We start from the raw sequence: 21650 nt of genomic DNA on the forward strand, positions 1-21650 counted from the left end.
GAGCAACTTATGGGTTGCAAGTAACTCATGCAAGTAACTTGTGGGCGATTATGTAAGCCATCAATTGCTGCTTTTGTAACCGCGTTGGGGAATATTAATAATTTAGTAGGAGTTATGCGAAACATCCAACGTTACCCAAAGCCGACCTTACAGCTACTTGCCTCTATGGGCATACTGATTTTGTCCGTATTAGAATGATTGTTGTATTTCCTCCTGGACTCAAAGGGCTTTATTTATACAAGTTGAATCTCATATGGATCATATGAGCTAATCACATATAATGTATCTTTTACACGTGTCACATAGGCTGATTCATACATGGTATGTAAACACATGTATCTTGCTAACATACCCCCTCAAATTCAAGGAGGTAGAGAGACCAACTTGAATTTAGAAACTAAATGTTAAAAATTAGAGACCATAGAGTAAGGTGGAGCATGGCCATTCGTGGTAGTCGATAGTCCACAAATTTATGGCTAGAGAGGTGCACGCGGAGATAAGTATCCTTGGAGTAGGTTTGAGCCTAAAGAAGAGACAAGAAGCTAGGAGCGTATCTAAACATGGAGAGATTAGTAAGGAGCTAAGAGCATATTTGAGCCCAGAGAGGTGAGCAAGGAGTTAGGAGCATGTCTAAGCTCAAAAAAAGTTAGCAAGGAGCTAGAAGCATATCTGAACCCAAAAATATGAACAATGAAATAAGAGTATAAATGAGTGAAAAATAAGGTGTAGTCCCAAGAAGGGGGTGAATTGGATTTAAAAATTTCTTTTAAAAACTCTTTTTATAAATTCTTTCCCAACTTATTTTATTTTTAGGAATCACACAAGGATGATTTGAATCACAATATCAGCTGAGAATCAAATTCACTTTTAAATCTTTATGAAAAAGTAATTCAATTTGATCTTGCAGCAAATTAAATCAACACCCAGTCAATCAATCAATAAGTCAACACAATCCACAAGTTATTTAATTAAATAATATATGAATTGCAGCAGTGCTTCCATGATTCAAACTTTGTTATCAATTAGGTTTCTTGATCAATGCACTTCTTTTAATCAAGATTTCCAAAAGATTAATCAACGTATTCCCTTTAAGGTTTCCGCAAAAGATCAATCAACGTACTTCTTTTAATTAAAGTTTCCTCAATCTCAATATTAAATAAATTTTCAGCACTTAAATAAACATCCACACAATTTATATATGCATAAAATTAAAGAGTAAGGGAAGAGAGTGAGACCAAGTTTTTACAAGGTTCGGCTATACTCGCCTACATCCTCGCCTTAGGCAGCACACCTAAGGATTCCACTATACCACTCCTTTACGGGAGGAGCAAACCTTTACAACACTCCTTCAATAGGTTGGAACCCTCCTCTCCAAGCAATACCCCATGCTCGATACAACGATTCAACAACCCTGAACCATAAAGAAATAAGAAAACAAGAAACACTTCTTGTGTACAAGAATCACTCTCAAAAAGAGCAAATTAGTACAAGTTAAAACACAGCTGAGAATACTTCAATTTAAATATCAATCAAGAATAGAATTGAAGCTCAGAGATTATATCACTGAGATCTTTCTTTGGATTAATCAAACTCGGAGTTTATGCTCAAAGATCAGTGAAAAATAGCTCAGAAAATCTTAGAAAAACTCCAGCAAGTATGTGAGCAAGAAAGCTTCTGGAAAAGTATGAAAGTTGTATGCTTGATTGCTGTTATGAATTCTTGGTATATTTTGATTTGTGAAATCATGTATTTATAGACTTAAAAAGTCATATTTTCGTGTTACTCAAATTACTTGGGAGTGTTTCCCAAGTTTTGACAAAGTTTGGGGCACAAGCAACATAATTTGAAAACATTTAAACGATGTTTAAAATATCCATTACGAAGGTCAGGTGCCTGGACTCATCAGGGTCAGTCGCCTGAGCTTTTGAAATTCAACATAATATCAAAGTCAAGACAGGGTCAAGTGCCTAGACTCACAGGAGTCAGTCGCCTGGGCCTATACTGTCTTCCCAAATTTAATTCAGCATAAATGTCAGTCGTCTGTCCAGACAAGGGTCAGTCGCATGGGCAATTAAGACACTGTTTTTAAAACTTGTTTCCAAAAACTCTTGTCAACTTGTTTTGATATTTTTGAAAGTATTTTTCGGGGTTTTCAAAATATGGTTTCTAAGTCCACGATTAACCCTAATGAGTTTCAATGCATTCATTTTGATATTTAGTTGAATTACTTACACAAGACTTCCTTAAAACTTTAAAACTTTCTAAACTTGAAGTCTTCATGTATATCTTTGTTTTGAGTCCATCTTATCTTGAGCTTCACTATTCTTTAAGCTTTCATAGGATTTATCTGTTTTTGACCTTTTAAGCATCCTTTTGATCATTTGTTGTTGGAATATGAGCTTTTTAATAACACTTGTGATTTTGAACTCATAATACTTAAACTTTTGAACTTCATATACTTGATTTCCTGAAACATCATCACTTAAACCACAACATGTTGAATTATATTGATTTGTTATCATCAAAATAAAATTTGAAAGTCATGTTAGGCTAACAATGAGCTTAGAGAATAAGCAAGGAGCTAGGGGTATATCTGAGCTTGGAGAGGTAAGCAAGGAGGTAGGAGTGACTCCGAGTAAGAAGAGGAGAGCAAAAAGCTAGGTGCTGATCTAAGCCTAGAGAGGTGAGCAAGGAGATAGGCAACCTATGATGATATGTGCGAGCAGTGGTGATAAGGTGCATGAGAAGTGATGCTAATATGTTCAAGTAGCAATTGAAAGAGAGACGATGGGAGATGCTGGTAGTGAAGCATCAAAGGTGACAAAAGGACACAATTACAAGCGGCGACGCGTGGGGGCACCGGCCATGGTGGAGGATACCATTTCACTTAAAAATTTAAACTAATATGGGCCAACAAAGTAAAATATTAAAGTAATGTTTTAGGAATAATTTGTTTGTTTGTCTCACTAATCAATCTTGAATTTAATTTTAAAATTTGATTATATATAATCAAAATTTTAATAAAAAGTCTTGGCTCATTTAGACCCATATTAAACTCGATTAACAAATTAGTGGAATATGAACAAGACCGAGTTCAGCTCATTTTAGATACTCATTTATTAAACGAGTTGGGTCTGAACATGCTAAAGATCAGGTCGGTTCGACTCGAGTCGATTGCAGCCCTAAGTGCAACATGAAAAATGCTGAAATTTCTAAATCTGTGACAGCAGTCTTATGATGGCATAATTGGAAACCAACAAATCCCAGTTCGAATGGAAATGAGTCTGGGAATGGAAATTTGGTATTTCAAGATTCAGGGAAAGGAATTCCACCATTTAAACCAATATGGCAAATCGCAAGGGAGCATTGAGAATTTTGGCGAGGGGGTTGGGAATGGGAATTCCCAAAATATCATTTCCATGGCAACCCATTCCTATTCCCAAATCCAGAGCCGCAATGAAAATACCAAAAACAGTAACAGATCAGACAATTTGTGTGGCATCTAAATGAAAAGCTTTTATTAACCATTTCTTCGCTGTACACCTTCATACTAAAATTAGAATGGTTTCCAGATGATGCAAACACTTCGTGTTACAGATACAAGATACAAAATTTTGCATGAAAAAAAATCAGCACATCAAAAATAAATCGACAGCTTCTCATCAATCCTATTCTGCAACATGTTACACTGCTCCAACAACTTGCTTAATTTGTCAGCTTCCTTTGTTGTCTTGGAAGATGACACCAACTCACGACTGGTTAAATAAGCATCATCTGTTTCTGCCAATTCAGCATTGTGTGTAGAAATCCTTCCCTCCACTTCATTCACACTGTTAACCTTCGGAACTTCACTGCTAATCAAAACCATCCCAGACAAAGGTTGAGAAGCTTCAAGCTCTGGCTGATCCTCCCCAGACACGCAACCAACTTCAACCATCTCATCTAGAGATGGACGAATTATACAGTATGGCAAAGATACACCTACTTCAATTTCTGACTCATCTAGGCCTTCGTAAGTTCGGGTGATGCTATGCGGCTCTAAAACATAAGCTGCAGGAACCCCACTGGATAAATTCATTAATCGCCAATTGAAGACCCGTCGGAAAATCAGATCCCACTTTGGAACAATATAATATCTTAAACTATGAAGCTCAAGTTGTGCATTCGTTTGGAGCATTACATGTGCCTCTTTTCTTGCTAGATCTAATCCCATTATCTTACTGGACTGAGTCAGGTATCTGACCAAGCAACTTTCAAGTTGTAATCTAAGCAACTCTATCTCCTTCCCCATGCTAGAACCTTTGCCCAACCAAGAAATATCCTCAGGGAAATGAGGAAGCTTACAGTCTTTTAATGAGTGTGTGAGTTGTTCAATTCTTGCGCCTGAGCTCCAACCCATGCTTGGCAAGTAGTAAGCTCTGTACTCATTACTGAACTCTCTCAGCAAAACCATTTCAGGACAAGGCCATGTGGCAGAATTTGCATTGACTGCAGAACAAACTTCCCCCACTGATCGATCTAAGGCTTCATTAAAGGCTGAGATACAGTGGTCTGGACCCACATCATAGATGCTCATCTTGTCCAGAACCTTTAGAGAAGAATTCAAGTGGGTCAAAACCAGTTCACGTGCTTTCATGCGACGAAGTACTGGTTGCGGGAGTGACTGACTTGCCAGCCACCGTAGCCCTGCTCTTAGCTGTTCATCACTGAAAAACCCACCAAACTGTTCCATTTGCTGGTTTCCAACAAGGAAAAGAACCAGAAAGCTACTCACTCGTGATTTGTCGATGTCATGGAGCCTCAGCTCATTAATTATGGTAGACGAAAGGTTTGAATCATTGTCTTTTCCTGAGCCACTTAAGATCAGAAGGGGCACACGCGAACCAGAAGGTAGGGACAGCAGAATTTTATGGAGTTGGATCTTTTGGAGCTCCCATGGGATGCATTCAGATACAAGGAACAGAACTGCACTTGCACCTAATACTGTTTCACTTGAACTGTCAGATTGTGTATCCCTTACAATTGACAAACAACAGGTCAGATCTGCAGTTGATTGGCTGTGAACCCACTTCTTCCATATTGACAGGCCAGGAGAGGAAATAAGCAGTCCAACATCCTCATCAACATCATCTTTTTGGGTAGGAATGACCTTGGAAAGCAGCCATTGGGCAGCTGCCAAATTGGTCACCTGGCCTTGCAGCCTCATTTTTTCCCCTTGGTCAATCTGAGAACATACAATAATTTTCCAGCAAAGGCATTTGGCATCTGGGTTTCTTCTGCTCAGTTCATCTGCTATCACCTCTGAAACATTCAACCTCAACCAAGATCTTTCATGCTTTTCATATCTCTCCCTCATAATACGATCAATGCTAAACTCGCTGAAACTGCTTGATTGCTGTTCAAAAGGAGACATGAATGAGAAGCTCAAATCAAATCAACAATTGACGAGAGTGTTTCTGGCCATTAAATAGAGTCGGCCCATTAAGTACTAGTTAGATGTTAAAATATGTAAAAAGAAAAGTGCTAGTATTTATCTGCTGATTTGTGGATTGGGATGGGATAAAATATATCTTCCAATGGTTTAATGAAGGATACAGCTTCGATGGAAGAACAGGAAAAAGAAGGATTATGTTGCTAACCCCAAGTGTGATTTAAAGCATTGTTGACCTAGAGTTTAGTCGTATGCATGCATGTTAACAATAGGAGTCCTATCCCAGACAGTTTGTGACAGACTGGTCCATAACAAGCTTTTTTGAATGGCACAACACAAGCCAAAAAAAACTGGAGAAAACAAGAAGATAAAAAAAGTCAAATGAGAAGTTTTAAGCCAGTTTTGTACTGTATTGAATTTTTATTTATTTGTTGTGCCAAAGAATTTTTATTTATTTGTTGTGTCAAACGAGGGGAAGAAGAGGGGGTGGAGAGGAAGGTTCACTTGTTTTAGTTCGATACACATATTTTTTTCCTTATTTCTGTTCAAACAAAGCCAGATGAGCAATAAACTGGAATCCACAAAGGAATGCTATTACAGAAGAAGACCCAAAAAAAAGACAAAAAAAAATATTAAAATAAAAAACTACTTACATGTTTGTTCTTTTGAAGAGGTGGGCCCAATGATAGCAAATTAAGAGCAGCATTTGCTGCCAACTGTCTTTGCTTACGCAAATCCCCTAGCTTTGATGCACGCCTCTTCCAAATTCTAACAAAACATACACGCATGCATGCAAACATAAGCGAGATGCAAATAAACACTGCGTTATAGGCAGATCAAAAACAAGATAAAGACCTTATGATCAACTTGAGCTTTGCCTCAGCAGCTTCTTCAGCATGATGGCTTGCCATGAATTTGTCATTTTCAGTTTCTTGATGGATATATGTAGGTTCATCATCTTCTCTATCTTTCACAATTGCAACCACATTCTGGTGCAGTGAATTCTCCACAGCTGAATCAAATGGCAGACCTGGAGGTCTATCTTGCAACACTCTGCTTGACAAAATTTGCAACGGGACCACTCCCCCGTCAAAATGTGCATCTCTGTTTGGAGATTCTCTGGGAGGTGCTTCAGTTTTCAGCTTGTCCACCCTTCCAACTTTAGCCAGTTGAGATTCAGGGCAACTTTGAGCTGGAGAGAACGTGAATTGGGCTTCAAGATTTAGCCTGTCCACTCTTCCAAATGCAGCCACCTGGGATTTGGGAGAATTTTGAGCTGAAGAGAGACCCCAAGGCGACAAACTTGTCTCAGCCACCTGCTGGTAATTTAAATTTTGTTGACCAACTGTTGATTCTTTGAGCATTGGCCGCCTTTTCACGTCATCTCTTGGGGACGAGATTGGTCCATAATCAGACATTTCTTCATCATATGTTGGGATGGAACTCTCAGAATGAACAAGTTCAATATCTATAGAGTCATGCTGATTGACAATACCCAGCTGATGTTCCTTCCTTTCTTCAGCAGGGGGGCACACAGGTTGACGAAATGATGAAACATCCTCGATTATCACTTTTGACCTTTTCAAATGAACAAGTTTTGAGCACTTGGTAGGATAGTCCTTATCAACATTTAAAACTGGGCCATCCTTCACCATATATGGCTCTTCAAATTCCTTTATCAAGAAACCATGGTACTCTAGAAGGCTTCCAATGTCTTCTTGCTGTTTCACATAGACAGCACAAATTATTGTAAGGGGTCAGGCAACAAAGAAAAACTGGGGAAAAAAGGAAGAAGAAGAAGAAGAAGAAGATAAAAGAGGATCCTTGACCCTCTGATTGTATAATGAAACAGAAGTACAACCCACATAAATCCAAATACCTCCATTCCGAGCCATTTGGTAATATGAGCAACAGGCAGACCCTGGTTGCTTTGTAGACCAGAGTGGAGGGAAGCAAGTGCCTGCGTTCGTAACTGGTCAAAACAGCAACACAAATGAGACAATATGACCAATGTTTTTATAATAATGGGGGTGTACAATACACAAAAAAAAAAAAAAAAAAAGTGAAGAATGTAAATCCATTACCAAAATTTGATAGAAGTTAAGACAATGATTTAACAAGATAGGTAGGCTTTATCCCAGAACATATATACTTTCTTCCATGACTAGTAACCTCTTGAACTGGAAACATGAATGCATTTGAAATGCACTTGCAGCAATTGCTGTAGGTTCTTTACAGCATGACATTGACAGATTTTCAGAGGAATACCCAGGTGTTCAAGCTACTAAATTTATGATTTATGATATGGAAACAATAAAGGGCCGTTATGTTGTGGCAAAAATTTTTTGTTTTCTGTTTTTAATTTTCCAAAAAATTATAGAAAGTCCAATTTATTTTTTAGTTTTCCAAGATTTGTATTAAAAGGGTGTTCCAAGTGACAAGGCTCCCCACTTTGCAAGAGTAGAAGAGGGTCGTCCCATTGTACGCACTCTTAACACTGCTTTTATACAGAGAAGCTGTTTCCTTGGACTCAACCCGTAACCAACCTGTCAAAAGGGAGCAACTTTACCATTGATCCAAGGCCCAAACTCAAGATTTGTATTAAAAAGGTATGAAATAAAGGGTTTGTTCAGTTGTGAAACAGTTTTTCATTTTTTATTTCTAGATTTTGAAGTAAATAGAAAAAGACAACTTGTCTTTCAATTTTTTTAAAAAAAATACATAAGATAGTGTTTGGGAGCATGGATTTGAATGTGTAAATTTGGAAGAAACTCAATATGATTTTATACGATATCCTGTATAATCACATAAATCCAAATCTAATATCTGAATTCCATGCTCCCAAACCCAAGGTAAAAAAAATAAAAATGCATAAAACAATAAAAATATGTTTTCCAACTATCCTATATAAATTTAGAAAATTAGAAAACAATGTGGCATATTTGTAATTATTTTTAAAAATTAGAAATAAAAAATAAAACTAAGTCCATGAGTGAATAGTGTCAAAACCTTTTATTATTTATCATATTTTTATACAAGTCTTGTAAAACTAAAAAATTAGGTTACTTTTATGTAATTTTTTGGGAAATAAAATGAAAAATGAAAACTATTTTCCACAATTAAATGAGCCCTAAATGTTACTTAATAAATTATGACATTATTTCATCAAAACAATATCAACCATAGTTACCAAAGAATGAGAACACCCTAGTGAATTGCAAATTGGTACAAACATTCTGAAACATTGTACATTTTCATTTTGGAAACTAAAAATTTATCAAACCCATATTTTATATTCAAAAATTTCCATACAACATATAACTTTATAAAAGTGGAGCATTATCATCTTAATTTTATTTTCATTTATTGTTAGTATACTTCACCATGCAAGCTAAAGGAGAAATTGAAGATGATGTAATGCATAGAGTTAAAGCAGGTTGGGTAAAATGGAGAAGTGCTTCAAGTGTTCTATGTGATCGTAGAATACCCTTAAAATTGAAAGGGAAGTTTAATAGAACAGCTATATGACCAGCTATGCTATATGGATCAGAATATTAGGCGACGAAGAAACATAATATTCAAAAAGTAAAAGTTGTCGAGATGAGGATGCTTAGATGGATGAGTGGTATAACATTGAAAGATAAATTAAGGAACGAACATATTCGTGATAAGTTAGGTGTAGCTCCTATAGAAGATAAGATAAGGGAGGGACGACTCAGATGGTATGGACACTTGCAACGTAGGCCTTATAGTGCACCTGTGAGGAAGAGTGACTTGGTTACTATGGGGGGCAGTAGAAGGGCTAGGGGTAGACCTAAAATAACTTGGGAGGAGATAGTGAGTAAGGATTTAATATCCTTGAATCTATCAAAAGAAATGGTCCATGATCGCATAAATTGGCGGAAAAGGATTCATATAGCCGCCCCACTTAGTGGGACTAAGGCTTGGTTTTGTTGTTGTTGTTGTTATTAGTATACTTCACCAATGAAAATCACTTTTGATTATGTACAACTGTCAATACACATTTTTCACCAATACATCTAGTTAAGTATATTTAGAGCATGAGTCATACTCAATTCCTATTTCTATACCACAAACATAAACAACATTCCGCATTCTAGGTAACATAGATATCAACATATGGTGCAAAAGAGATGGTTCTCCAATCTTAACATATATAGTGGTTTAAACAAAAACAAAAAAACTCCACCAACTGCAATATTTTAATAAGGTCATGACTTTTTTTTTGAACTTCGGTTTATGTTGAGTCCCCATTCCATAGAAAATCAGCATGCAGTGTCTACACATATAGGCTTTCTCATGGTATGTCCCCTAAGCAAGATTGTGATGATTAGCACCATAACCAGCAGTTTGTCATACCTTCGCAAAGTGAGCATGCATAAGGCATGCTTGCAGGTAACTCGCTTTTCTCGCAAGCTTAAAGAAGGCAATGAAATTTCCCACTCTGCAGGCTCTGAATCAGCAGAATCACCCGTAATATTAGTCAAGCCCAATAGCATAACAACCAGTTAAATTCAAGGGAAGCAACAACCTAGCTACATCACGAGCAAATAGCACTTCTGAGGTTTGTCTTATTTCTGCAGTCATTTTTGCAAGATCAAGCGAGAGCTCTGCAGGTTCAACCTAGCATGGATCACTTAATCTCATGAATTGCTAAAAAACTCAATACCAACGCATGAGATGAAATCTATAAAAAGGAGTTGTCAATGCAGATTACTTACTTTGTACCCAGGATGCTTATCTAGTTTGAGAAGTGCATAATAACCTCGAAACTCTCTTTCTGTTGGTATGTTTATTCCATTTTTCCTGTGATCATCATACATTTGGAATAGTTCAACTGATGTTTTGTTCATTTGTTCAATGTTGAGGTGAGCATCAAATCCCTCTGAAAAGCCCTCTCCTTTTGTAAATTCACATAACTCATGCATAGCTATTATGTGAAGTCTTATCTGAAAATCATAGAAATCAGCAACACTATTTAGTCTTTGAGAAAATTTATGCAGCACTTTGGCCTTATCACCCATCAACAAACATTCTCCAACACCAAAAACAATTATAAACCAAGTGCAACATCAATTTTCTGAAAATAATATTGACTAGCAAAAAAAAATACAAATATATAAAGCTAAGAATGATAACAACTTGTGTTTAATTAAAAGGTAGAATTACATTAGCCTTGCAACACAGCTCATGACAATGATAAATCAGAAACACCATCGTTATCATGAGTAAGACTACTTCAGAATGATAAGCATTCTATACACAAATAAAAATATTAAGAATAATGGAGGAAAAAAAGTCCCTACATGCAGCACTGCACAACTGTAATCAATAGATCACGCATAACAGGTGCTTTTAGAGAGATCTACAAGGAAGACCTGGTCCAATCCATAATCAAGTTAAATTATGGTAGTAATGTAACTGAAATGCTGGATAATTAATGCCATCTAATACTATAAGGCAATTTGTTTTTCATGCAGCAAATTTTTCCAGCACAGCAATAATCTAGATGAGTTCAATTATGTGGTCATGTAAACATGCTTGAAGGTTAAATCATTCACACTATATCCAGGCAGGAACATTTCTCTGGCCCCAATCATCCTGATTCAAGTATCTGTTGTAGAACAAGTCATATCTTAGATTTTGGTCATGTTTAGTGATTATGCAAATAGCATTTATATATAGTGCTGTTAGAAATCAAAGAAAATTAAGAGTGACAAACCATTTGTTCCAGCATTGTAATGGCCCCAAGGTTAAAAATGTGCTGCATCCTCAGGTCCATCCGAATGGCCCTCATTCTATCCCACAAGAAATTATATATGCCAAGAAATCTGTCATCGTAAGGCTGATCGAGCAAACTCAGAAGATAGTCAACCGTCTTGTGCAAGATCGGCATGGGCCTTATCAAATTTGCTTCCCTTTCTGCTGTTCTAGTATACTGTAGGAATCACAAAGAACATTCTCATACTCACTCTAATATATTATGAGTATTTGACAAAACTAATTCCCAAGTAACAAAGGGCTACCTTTTTAATGGCAAGGAATTTGCTGGTCTGATTTCTATCCCCATCCGCACGCTCATACTGGTCAAGATCCCCTTTCCTCTCTCTTTCTGCCCTCTCTGACTCTGAACATGTGACCAAGATCTAAAACAAGTTAAAAACATAATTTTAAATACTCACCAATCTCCTACTAGTGACAAATAGATGTAAGCTGGTTTCTTCAAGTAAACAAAAGAACAAGAGTAGGTTTTCTATACTTTCTAATTTGGTGGATTCAACTCCACTAGAAAAAGAAGAAAAACCCAACCTAATGGTAGCATATGATTTTCCACTTTGAAAGTGCACCCTAATGTGTAAAAGATGGTTCCGTATTCACCCTTATGAATGCCTAGGAAAGTGTATAAAAGACACCTACTCAGGTCTTTGAATGCGACATAGAGATAGCATGCGGTGAATTTGCATATCTGTATCCATAAATTGCTTGGCTGTGTAACTCATATTCAATTTGCATATCTGTATCCATAAATTGCTTGGCAGTATAACTCATGTTCGATAGAATTGGAAGCTATTTTCAGCCATTTTTTGGGTTTTTTTAACCATAATACTAGTTAAATCTTGATGTACATTGTTGGCCCACAACCTAACAGTTTCAACTTTTAGGTAAAGTGATTCTCTATCATGGAAACAGAGCTGGTTAACTGGGGGGGTCTTGGGTTCTAGTCTTGTTACCCGCATTTGGCCCACAACCTAACAGCTTAAGCTTTTAGGTAAAGTGATAATCTAACAATACTAATAGGTGTTTGGTTACTCCTAGATCAAGAAATTAAGAGACGGACCAGGACACATATCTGGACACAACCCAACTATAATATTGGATGATTCCAAGCCATCATGATCAGATAAAACATTTCCATTGGTGAAATCTCCTGCTGCTTCCACAGGATATCCACCAAATAATTTTTGCCTCTCCATATAATGTTCATGTCTATTCGAATGCAGCTTCGGATTCACAATATTAGGACTAGCTCGCACGCTTTGGTTTAGTTCATCCTTGAAACGAGCCAATCGTTTTGCCTTGGCTTGCAGCTCTCTACAAATTACAAGGGAAAATCAGAAACGAGGAAAATTGGAAATCAAAATTAAATAATATGAAAAAGGAAGAACTCAAGTGAAACTAATGCACCTAATATTTTACCGTTCAGCACCATCTTCGGGAGAGACGACTTGATTGGAAGAAGTTAAAGGAGGTGACCTAGTCCTTTTGGTAACTGGGAAGCTGCTGAGCTTGGTTGTGGCAGTTCCATCACCATTGTTCGAAGATAATGAAGGCCTCTGGGGAATTTGAGATTCAGGATTACTGAAAACATCGTTTGTCCGTGTGCCCAATCTATGAGGTGATAAGGAAGGCCTGGACAAGGAAATCAAATGATGGATTCTGTTAGATGAAAAGAATAAGAATGCCAGGGGAGAGACACTGCAAGCACCTTTTTAGTCGTGAAAACAGTTTTCATTTCCATTTTTCAGCTTTCCAAATGGTTACAAAAATGCCAGCTTGTTCTATATTTTTTCAACATTTATATAGGAAAGTTGGAATTGTTTTCCTAGTATTCCACATAAATATTGGAAAACAAGAAAACAATGTAGCGTGGAAAACTAAAATTGAAGAATGAAAATTGTTTTCCACAATTAAACAGGCCCTAGTATTTTCATTCCATTTCTGATTTTTTTTAAATAAAATTCTTATCAAATCATACTTAGAATAAACACCAACACAGTTCAATCTCCATTGTTTGTAAAACAGCTTTTTCTATTCAATTTTTTTTATAAAAGCAAATAAATTTTTCATGTATTTCCCTTCTACTTTCAATCATCATGCATTATTTTCCTCCCTGAAATGCATATTTAAATGAAAATGAAAATGAAAAATAGGGCAATCTTCCAGTAGCACTGCTCTTATTTTCATAATATTTTACTGGTTAAAAAAAGAAATTTGCAATAATTTATCATGACATAAAGGGTAAATTGACTACTTTTAATTTTCTTGAGAAATTCTAGTGCTTTCTTCAAAACTTCTGAGTATTTGAGATTCAAGAACTCATACCACGAGAATTCTTGTTTTTTTCTTTTTCTACTAACAGCAAGCATTGCCCTCATCCAGAGTTTAATACGACAAATTCATAAATATTCACTTTATATGCATAATACAATTGACCTTTCTATTGATATTGCCCTAGATCATGCACAACGGTGAAAAAGGATTCATATAGCCGATCCCACCTAGTGAGACTTAAGGCCTGCTTGTTATTTTAAATAGTTCTTCCTGCAAGATTTTTTCTTGAGGAATTGTTAAACATTCACCAATATGCCCTCAGATCAGAGTGGCCATGGAACCATTCAAATCATTACCCTAAGCACTACCTAGGCTCTTCAGATAGGCAGATAGGAACTCTGAAAAGTCTTTGATTCTTTATCCCATTTATTTGAAAAGGAATTATTGTCATAAAGGCACTAGAAACTCAAACCAGTTTAGTTTTTTTTTTATTCCCAGAATAAGATATAATGGAAAGAATACGGGCATATTTTTTGGCCCTTATAGTTGGATATTTATTGAGAATTCAAAAATAAAAAAATAAAAATTGTAGCAAATGACCAAAGTAAAAGACGAAAAGAATTTCATGAATCCATGAACACTTTACTAGTTTACCTTGTAGACTCATTTTGTTGAAGATGAGAATTTTTCTGGAGAACTTCATTTGCAGATGGTAAAGGTGGAGACCTGGCTCGTTTGGTGGATTGAACAGCAGGAAGCTTGGTCAAAGAAGTTTGCCCAGAATCATAAGAAACTAGATAAGTTGAGAGTGAGGGGACGTCTTCGTGGGGCCGATTATCCCTCCTGGGAGGAGATAAAGAATTCCTGCTTTTAAAATTTTAAAAAAAAAATAGTAATAATAATATGAGTGTTACTATGAGAGAACAAACATTTCCCAATCCAATATAACGTTAAAAGAAAAACTAAGGAATGAACATATGCGGTAAGTTAGGCAGAACTCCTATAGAAGAAAAGATAAGAGAGGGGGAAAACCAAGCCATATGTATGGAATACAAAGACCCAATAAGCAATCAAATTCAACACCAAGTTCCATAGAAATTATAACCTAGTAATGTGCACATGCAACTCTCATAGACATTTTTTTTTAAGAAATTCATTAGATATTGTGTACAATCAGGAGAAAAGACAACCCCTTTTACAAAATCTGGGAAACCCCAAAAACAAAAGAAGAAAACCAAAAGGTGTAAAGAACAGCACAAGGAAATCAGCATGCCCTAAGAAGTCAACAAAGAATGCCAATCACGCTGAATATCTGAAAAACGTATCCCCTAGAAGTTACCATTACCCACACACCATGGATAAGCCAGAAAATGAATATTCTCCCACACCAACTAAAATGATAATTTCTTCCTTGAAAATATATGCAAGTTTCATTCCTTCCACAAACCCCAAAATTCTGGAGGTGATCATGTTCTCCATGAGAACTAGTTACTATGTTTGTAAACAGGTTAATATTTAACCAAGTCATTAAATACTCCAGTTTCCATTGATTTTTCACAAAGTTCTGCTCACTTATAAAAAGATTTGTTGATGAAAGTAAAATTCATCTAGAAGGTTTTGGAAATTAGCAAGGCTAATATCATCTACAGAGAGGAAGAGGAGTCTAATTGACCTATGTAGCCCAAACATTCTAACCAAGGAGTCATATCCATGTCAAACACCAACACTCAACCTATCCCCTAATAATTCTATGCAAATGCTTCTTTAACACACTTTAAACAAAATAAATGGCATTTTATAGTTAGACTTCTGCCCAATTTTATTCATAAAAGTAATTATCATAAGAGCTACTCAAATAGCTTGACAAATCAGGTCTTAAGACTACTCGCAAACCTAATCATGCTTAATCAATTTTTTATTGTTTTATTATCTCTATATTTCATTTAATAATTTGTATGTTAGATTAAATACAAATGAAGGGGAAAAAGATATATTTAAACTTGCTAGAGCTAGAGAAAGAAGGACTTAGGTAATGTAAAATGTATAAAAAGTGATAATGATATTGTCTTGGTTAAGGAAGATGACATAAAAGAAAATGGCAAAGTTACTTTAGTGAGCTATTTAATGAAAACCAAGTAGAAGGCTTAAACTTAAAATTGACAAATGAGGAAAAGACTAAAAATATGAGATTTATTCGCAAGATCAATGTTACAAAGTTAAGTTTGTACTAAAAAGATGAAAAAATGGAAAAGTTATAGGACTGGATAACATCTCAATTGTAGTTTGGAAATGCTTAGGTGATACAGAATTGTATGGTTAACTAATTTATTTAACACAATTATAAAATTTAAGAAAATGCAAGACGAATCAAGGAAAAGAACTTTAATACCTATATACGAAAATAAAAGAGATATTCAAAATTGTAATAACTAACTATCATGGAATTAAACTTATGAGTCATACAATGAAGATGTAGGAAAGGGTAGTTGAACAAAGATTAAGGCTAGAAACGAAGGTCTCAAAAAATCAATTTGGTTTTATGCACATGAGATCTACTACAGAAGTTATATATCTTTTAAGAAGATTAATGGAAAGTTTAGGAAAAAGAAGAGGGACTTGCATATGGTATTTATTGAATATTGACTTAGAGAATGCATATGATAGGGTACCTAGTGAAGTTCTATGGTGGGTTTCAGAGAAAAAAAAGTGTATGTAGTAGGTATGCTAATGTTATTAAAGATATGTACAATGGAGTAATGACTAGTATTAGGACTATAGAAGGAGAGACTAGAGAATCTCCAATCACAATAGATGTACATTAAGGATCTGCTTTGAGCCCTTATCTTTTTGCTTTAATGATAAATGAACTAACTAGGAGTATCCAAAATGACGTTCCATGGTGTATGTTGTTTGCAGATGATATTGTCTTGATTGATGAAACTAGGGGTAAAGTAAAGTCTAAGTTAGAACTATGGAGAAAAGCTTTAGAATCTAAAGGCTTTAGGATAAGTAGAAATAAGACAGAATATATGAAATGTAAATTAAGTAATAGGAGGAATATTGGAGACAAAGTTAAACTTGATGATAGAGAAATCAATAGCACCAGTAGATTTCGATACCTTGGATCTATTATGCGAGTTGAGGGAGAAATTGAAGATGATGTAATGCATAGAGCTAAACCAGATTAGGTAAAATGGAGAAGTGCTTCAAGTATGCTTTATGATTATAGAATACCCTTTAAAAAAAAAAAAAATTATAAGACAGTTGTAAGGCCAGCTATGCCATATGGATCAAAATATTGAGAGACTAAGAAACAGCATATCCAAAAAGTATAAGTTGTCGAGATGAGAATGCTTTGAAGGATGAGTGGTGTGATATTAAAAGATAAATTAAGAAATGAACATATTCACGTTAAGTTAGGCATAGCTCCCGTAGAAGATAAGATAAGGGAGGGACAACTCAAATGGTTTGGACACTTGCAACGTAGGCCACATAGTGTGCCAATGAGGAAGATGGAGTTAGTTACTATGAGGGGTAGTAGAAGGGCTAAAATAACTTGGAATTAGATAGTGAGTAAAGATTTAACAGCCCTGAATTTGTCGAAGGAAATTGTACATGATCGCATAAATTGGACCTAGGGGGACTAAAAGCTTGGTTTGTTGTTGAATATTGTATTAGAGCTATATTACACTATTCATATTTATTATTAATGTATATTATTTTACATATATTTAATATTATTTTATAGCCAAATCAAGTTTAATCAAGTTGACCGGAGTAGCTCACACTCCACCAGCCACCTTGACTCACTAGCAACTCACTTGTGGCCCAGTCTTTTTTCTCAGTGTCTCAGCTAGTCAGCTGTATCACACCTTTGGTTAATTACCATCACAGTATAGAAACCAAGCCTGACAACTAAGCAAAAACACAATAAAATTCTGCTTCTGCAATTAGAATCTGGCACCCCATTTTTGTTGAATCCTGGCTACTACTATTTGAATCAGGATCCATTTCTCCTCCTTTGGCACATTGTCATGCTCAGACACCATTATGAATATAACTGTGGCAAAAATAGGTTGTTGCCAAGTTGTCACCAAACAAAGCCAAGTCACATATTTAAGTGACCAGTGAGTTGGGAAACAGCATGATAAAATCTTCAATCAGTAACTTACTTATTGAACTGGGTGAAGATTGATGTGTCCTCTGGTAGTTTGAGAAGTACTAGATTGTCCTAATTTCAAATGAAAAGGTCATATTTGGAATAAGAAAAATGAGTTTATTCCTAACATAACCACGTTTGTCATATGATACATTCTCCATGAACACATAATTATGTACAAAACTTTCAATAAGATACACAAATTAAAGTACAAGAGCTTACAATGCTCAACTTCATAAAGTGTTAAGTTTTAAAAGGTATGCACAAATCTGCAGCACTCAGAGATCTCTTAGAGAAAGAACACTTCAAGGAAAATTCTACCTCAAAAGCATTACATTAGTTCCATTCACAACAAAGTAATGGTCAAAATTGAATGGAACTTAAATCTGTCACATAATGGAGCTGCTTTGATGGGGTAGATTTTAAAAACAATCCAAACATAGGAAGATTTTTTTTTAAATTGTCTTGATAAAGGTATGGAAAAGATGCATTGACATGTCATGGGAAATCTTTCTTGATGAACTTTGATGGAATCCTGGAGCACTGGTTCATGAGATAGAGGTGATGAAGAAACTGAAAAATAATCTTGATTTGAAATGTACACATTAATTGATTAATGGTTATGAATACACCTCTCTTGGTAGATCATTTAGAAAATCTTGAAGACACTTGGAATATGTCATGATGATTGTCCATACATCAAGAGTAGAACCCATTGTCACTCCATCTCCTTCCTCCCAAATTGAGAAAGTGTTACTGTTTCTTCATATCATTGTGTCCACTATCTCCATGCTTTTGCCTACAAGAGTCCTCGTATTCCAAGCTGTCATTCTAATTTTAGTTTCTTGTACTAACTTCTTACCCCTTTCCCATCTAGAACACCCCAACCTAGCCCACCCTTGTCCATTTTACACTACAAACATGGGACGTAAGTGCAATGTGTCACTCGTAGAGGACACCCCAGAGAATTCTTGGTAAGGATTCATAACCAAAAAAAAAAAAATCAGAAAATTTTTACGCTGGCTATCAGCTACCTAACGCAACTCTACTCCTTTATCCGGACTTGGAACTAGCTGTGCGTAAGATAACAATGGCATTTAATGCTACACAGGCAGAGTGCAAGTATCAAGTGATTGATGATTGGTAAAAATTTGAAGGTAATTGTTAGCTCAGTATTGAAAAATATAAAAGCAACATATGCATATAGTCCTGTTTTTGAAAAAGGAGAAGACATCTCCATATAAAAATCTGGGACAAACCAAACCAAAAAAAAAAAAAAAAGGCATCCTCAGGCCACAAGACTCCCCACCTCGTGATGGTAGGTGGAGGGTCATCATAGTGTCCGCAGCCTTACCTCTACTTTTATGTAGAGAGCAAGGTTGTTAGAATTGTGATCCTAGGTGGGATCGTGGGAGAGATCAGCAGGATCGTATCATACAATCAGATTGAGAATCATAAGATTCTACTTTCAATGTAAAATAAATATTAAAAAGTTATATATGTGGAACTTTATGGAAAGTCTTAAGAATAAAAACTTGATTAGTAACATATAAAGTATAAGAAGTCTAAAATACAACAAAAAATTTAGACAATAAGAAGAAAAAGAAGAAGAGCAAGAAAAAAAGAGGAAAAATACAGAGCTCATTGTTGACTCTTTCTTGATCCTTTTCAAGAAGCGGATCTGTTTCGAAGCATACCTCTGCAGCTCTGTTGGGCCTGCTGGCTTGGCTCTTTTCTTGGCTGCTTCTGATTGAACAACAAGAACTCTGTGTTGAAGAGAACTGGCGTGTTCTTGGCAAACACCAAGAAGTTTGGCTGTCAAACACCAAAGAACTGCTGATCGAACATCAAGACTGCTGGCTGCTGCTGATCAAACACCAGTCACCAGATGGTGGCTCTGTGGTTGTTGAACAGGAGAAATTTAGGTGCTAGGTTGCTGAACTTCAATGAGTAGAGGGACTGAGATGTCGAACTCTAGGGAAGTAAGGTGCAGATTTTGCTGAATGTGTTAATCAATGGGAGGCTGGGAGCTATTTTGCCCCAGTTTTTGAAGACTTCAAGCCAAGCATAAACCTTCTGGGGCCTTTGGGCCAATACAACATGTATTGGGCTTTATTATTAAAGCCCAAAAAGAAGGGAAAATAAAAATAAAATAACCCGATCCAGGTAACAAAGTAGGATCAGAACAATTCTACGATTCTGCCACGATTCTACTTGAATCTGGATTGTAAAATCGTACAAGTCTACAATATGGATTGTGATTTTAATGACATGGTAGAGAGGCTGTTTCCTTAAGAGTCAAACCCATGACCAATCAGTCACAAAGGAGCAACTTTACCATTGATCCAAGAAAATATAAAAACAGTAGAAGAAAGAAAATGTTAACAAACAGAACCACAACTCCAAAAATCAAACCATCAGATTATGTCAATCTCGCTAAACATTCAAAAAGCTCACTCCATTGAAATACCCACAAACAACACACCACAGCGATGTCGTGTAAAAAATTCAACTTCTTCCTTTCAAAGATATGTGCATTATATTCCAACCATAACACCCCACCAACACTGCAAAGAAACCATGTTTCCATTTTGCAGCCCTGTCCTTTCTCCTTAGCAAAAAATTCCTCCACCCTTTCTAGGCAAACCCAGCTTTCTCACTAAACACCAAATAACTTGTTACATATTCTCCAAGCAAAATCATAGTGCAAAAAGAGATGAGAAGTTGTCACTAAATTATTATAGCAAAGCACACAAACAACTAGAGAAAGAACCTTCAATAGTCTCCCAGTCTACAACAAGTTATTGGTATTGATTCTATTAAGCACAACCAACAAGATAAAAGGCTTAATTTTGGGGGCAACTTTGGCCTTCCAAATAATAGAATAAAGAGGAAAAGTCGAATCAAAATGATTCAATAACTCACAAAATGATTAACAAGAATATTCCCTTGAATGATCCAAAAACCAAGAGTGATCATCCCCAAAGAAAGTTGACAAATATTCAATAAAATCAACAAGGAGAACAGCTCAACCAACTCCCATCATTAAGAGGTCCCTTAAAATGAAAATCCCAAGAAGCCAAAGAACTACTAGAATTAACAGAAAAGAAAGAAATAACACTATTCTGCCCTAAGCTCAAACAGAAGAGACAAGGAAAAAAGGTAGATAAAACAACATTCCCTAACCAAAGGTTTTTTAAAAAATGAATCCAAGAACCCCTACCCACCACAAATTTAGTGCGAGGAATGAATACGAGATAATCTAAGAGATAGATCTCCACCGACTCTCCAAAGAGCATCTAAAACAAACAATGGTATTCTCACACAAACCAAACTTGCTTCCAATGACTCTATGCCAAAGGGAAGAATCCTCTAGGGGAAACACGAAAGCCATTTAGACCTACACACCACACCCCAACTCACCAAATGATCCCTATGACCCCAACTCTAGACCACAAGAAATTTATCATAATTTTCTCAATCATACTAGCAATCCCCATAGGAATCTTAAATTTGACATGTAATACAACAGGATACTAGAAAAACAAGCATGAATAAGAGTGGTTCAACCCCCAAGAGAGAAAATAGCCCCCTTCCAACCATCTAAACACTTCGTCATCCAAGGGGATCCCTACATATGTCAAAGTCCAATCCAACAACCAACACCCCATATCAGAGGGCCACTGCCTAGCATGCTCATCAAGCACATTAATAGCATCTAAACCACTCTTACCCATGTTAATCTTAGGCTCAGACACCCTCTCAAAAACCTGGAGAATGCCCAAAATACTCCTGAAAGGACTATGATCATCTAAAAAAAAAATTGTGTCATTAGCAAACTGAACATGACAAACCACCACTCCCTCTCTCCCCATTACCAATCCTTTTACTAGACCCCTATCCATTGCATGAGGATTATGCCTCCTACTACCACAATGCCTTGGCCAGCTCTTCTGATTCCATGCATGTTTGCTGCCATCTCCCATT

The 21650-nt window shown here is 36.1% G+C and overlaps 1 protein-coding gene across 7 annotated transcripts in view; it reads right to left on the reverse strand.

The window, feature by feature from the left end:
- Positions 1 to 3496: 3496 nt before the first annotated feature.
- The window catches only part of LOC131152025 (SAC3 family protein B), a 36129-nt gene continuing 17975 nt past the window's right edge, over positions 3497 to 21650 (reverse strand). For 3 of the 7 annotated variants that reach the window (XM_058103599.1, XM_058103600.1, XM_058103597.1), the window contains 12 exons: positions 14159 to 14371; positions 12650 to 12862; positions 12291 to 12544; positions 11479 to 11579; positions 11175 to 11390; positions 10174 to 10401; positions 9984 to 10075; positions 9812 to 9905; positions 7311 to 7403; positions 6287 to 7152; positions 6085 to 6199; positions 3497 to 5395 (listed from right to left, as the gene is read on the reverse strand). In XM_058103599.1, the coding sequence (XP_057959582.1) occupies positions 3638 to 5395; positions 6085 to 6199; positions 6287 to 7152; positions 7311 to 7403; positions 9812 to 9905; positions 9984 to 10075; positions 10174 to 10401; positions 11175 to 11390; positions 11479 to 11579; positions 12291 to 12544; positions 12650 to 12862; positions 14159 to 14371 (4243 nt within the window). In that variant the 3' untranslated portion in view covers positions 3497 to 3637. The remainder of the gene's footprint in view (positions 5396 to 6084; positions 6200 to 6286; positions 7153 to 7310; positions 7404 to 9811; positions 9906 to 9983; positions 10076 to 10173; positions 10402 to 11174; positions 11391 to 11478; positions 11580 to 12290; positions 12545 to 12649; positions 12863 to 14158; positions 14372 to 21650) is intronic. The other 4 variants (XM_058103604.1, XM_058103603.1, XM_058103602.1 and 1 more) reach the window with 2 other exon arrangements.

The sequence above is a fragment of the Malania oleifera genome, chromosome 3, assembly GCF_029873635.1.
Source record: "Malania oleifera isolate guangnan ecotype guangnan chromosome 3, ASM2987363v1, whole genome shotgun sequence".
NCBI classification, from domain to species: Eukaryota; Viridiplantae; Streptophyta; class Magnoliopsida; order Santalales; family Ximeniaceae; genus Malania; species Malania oleifera.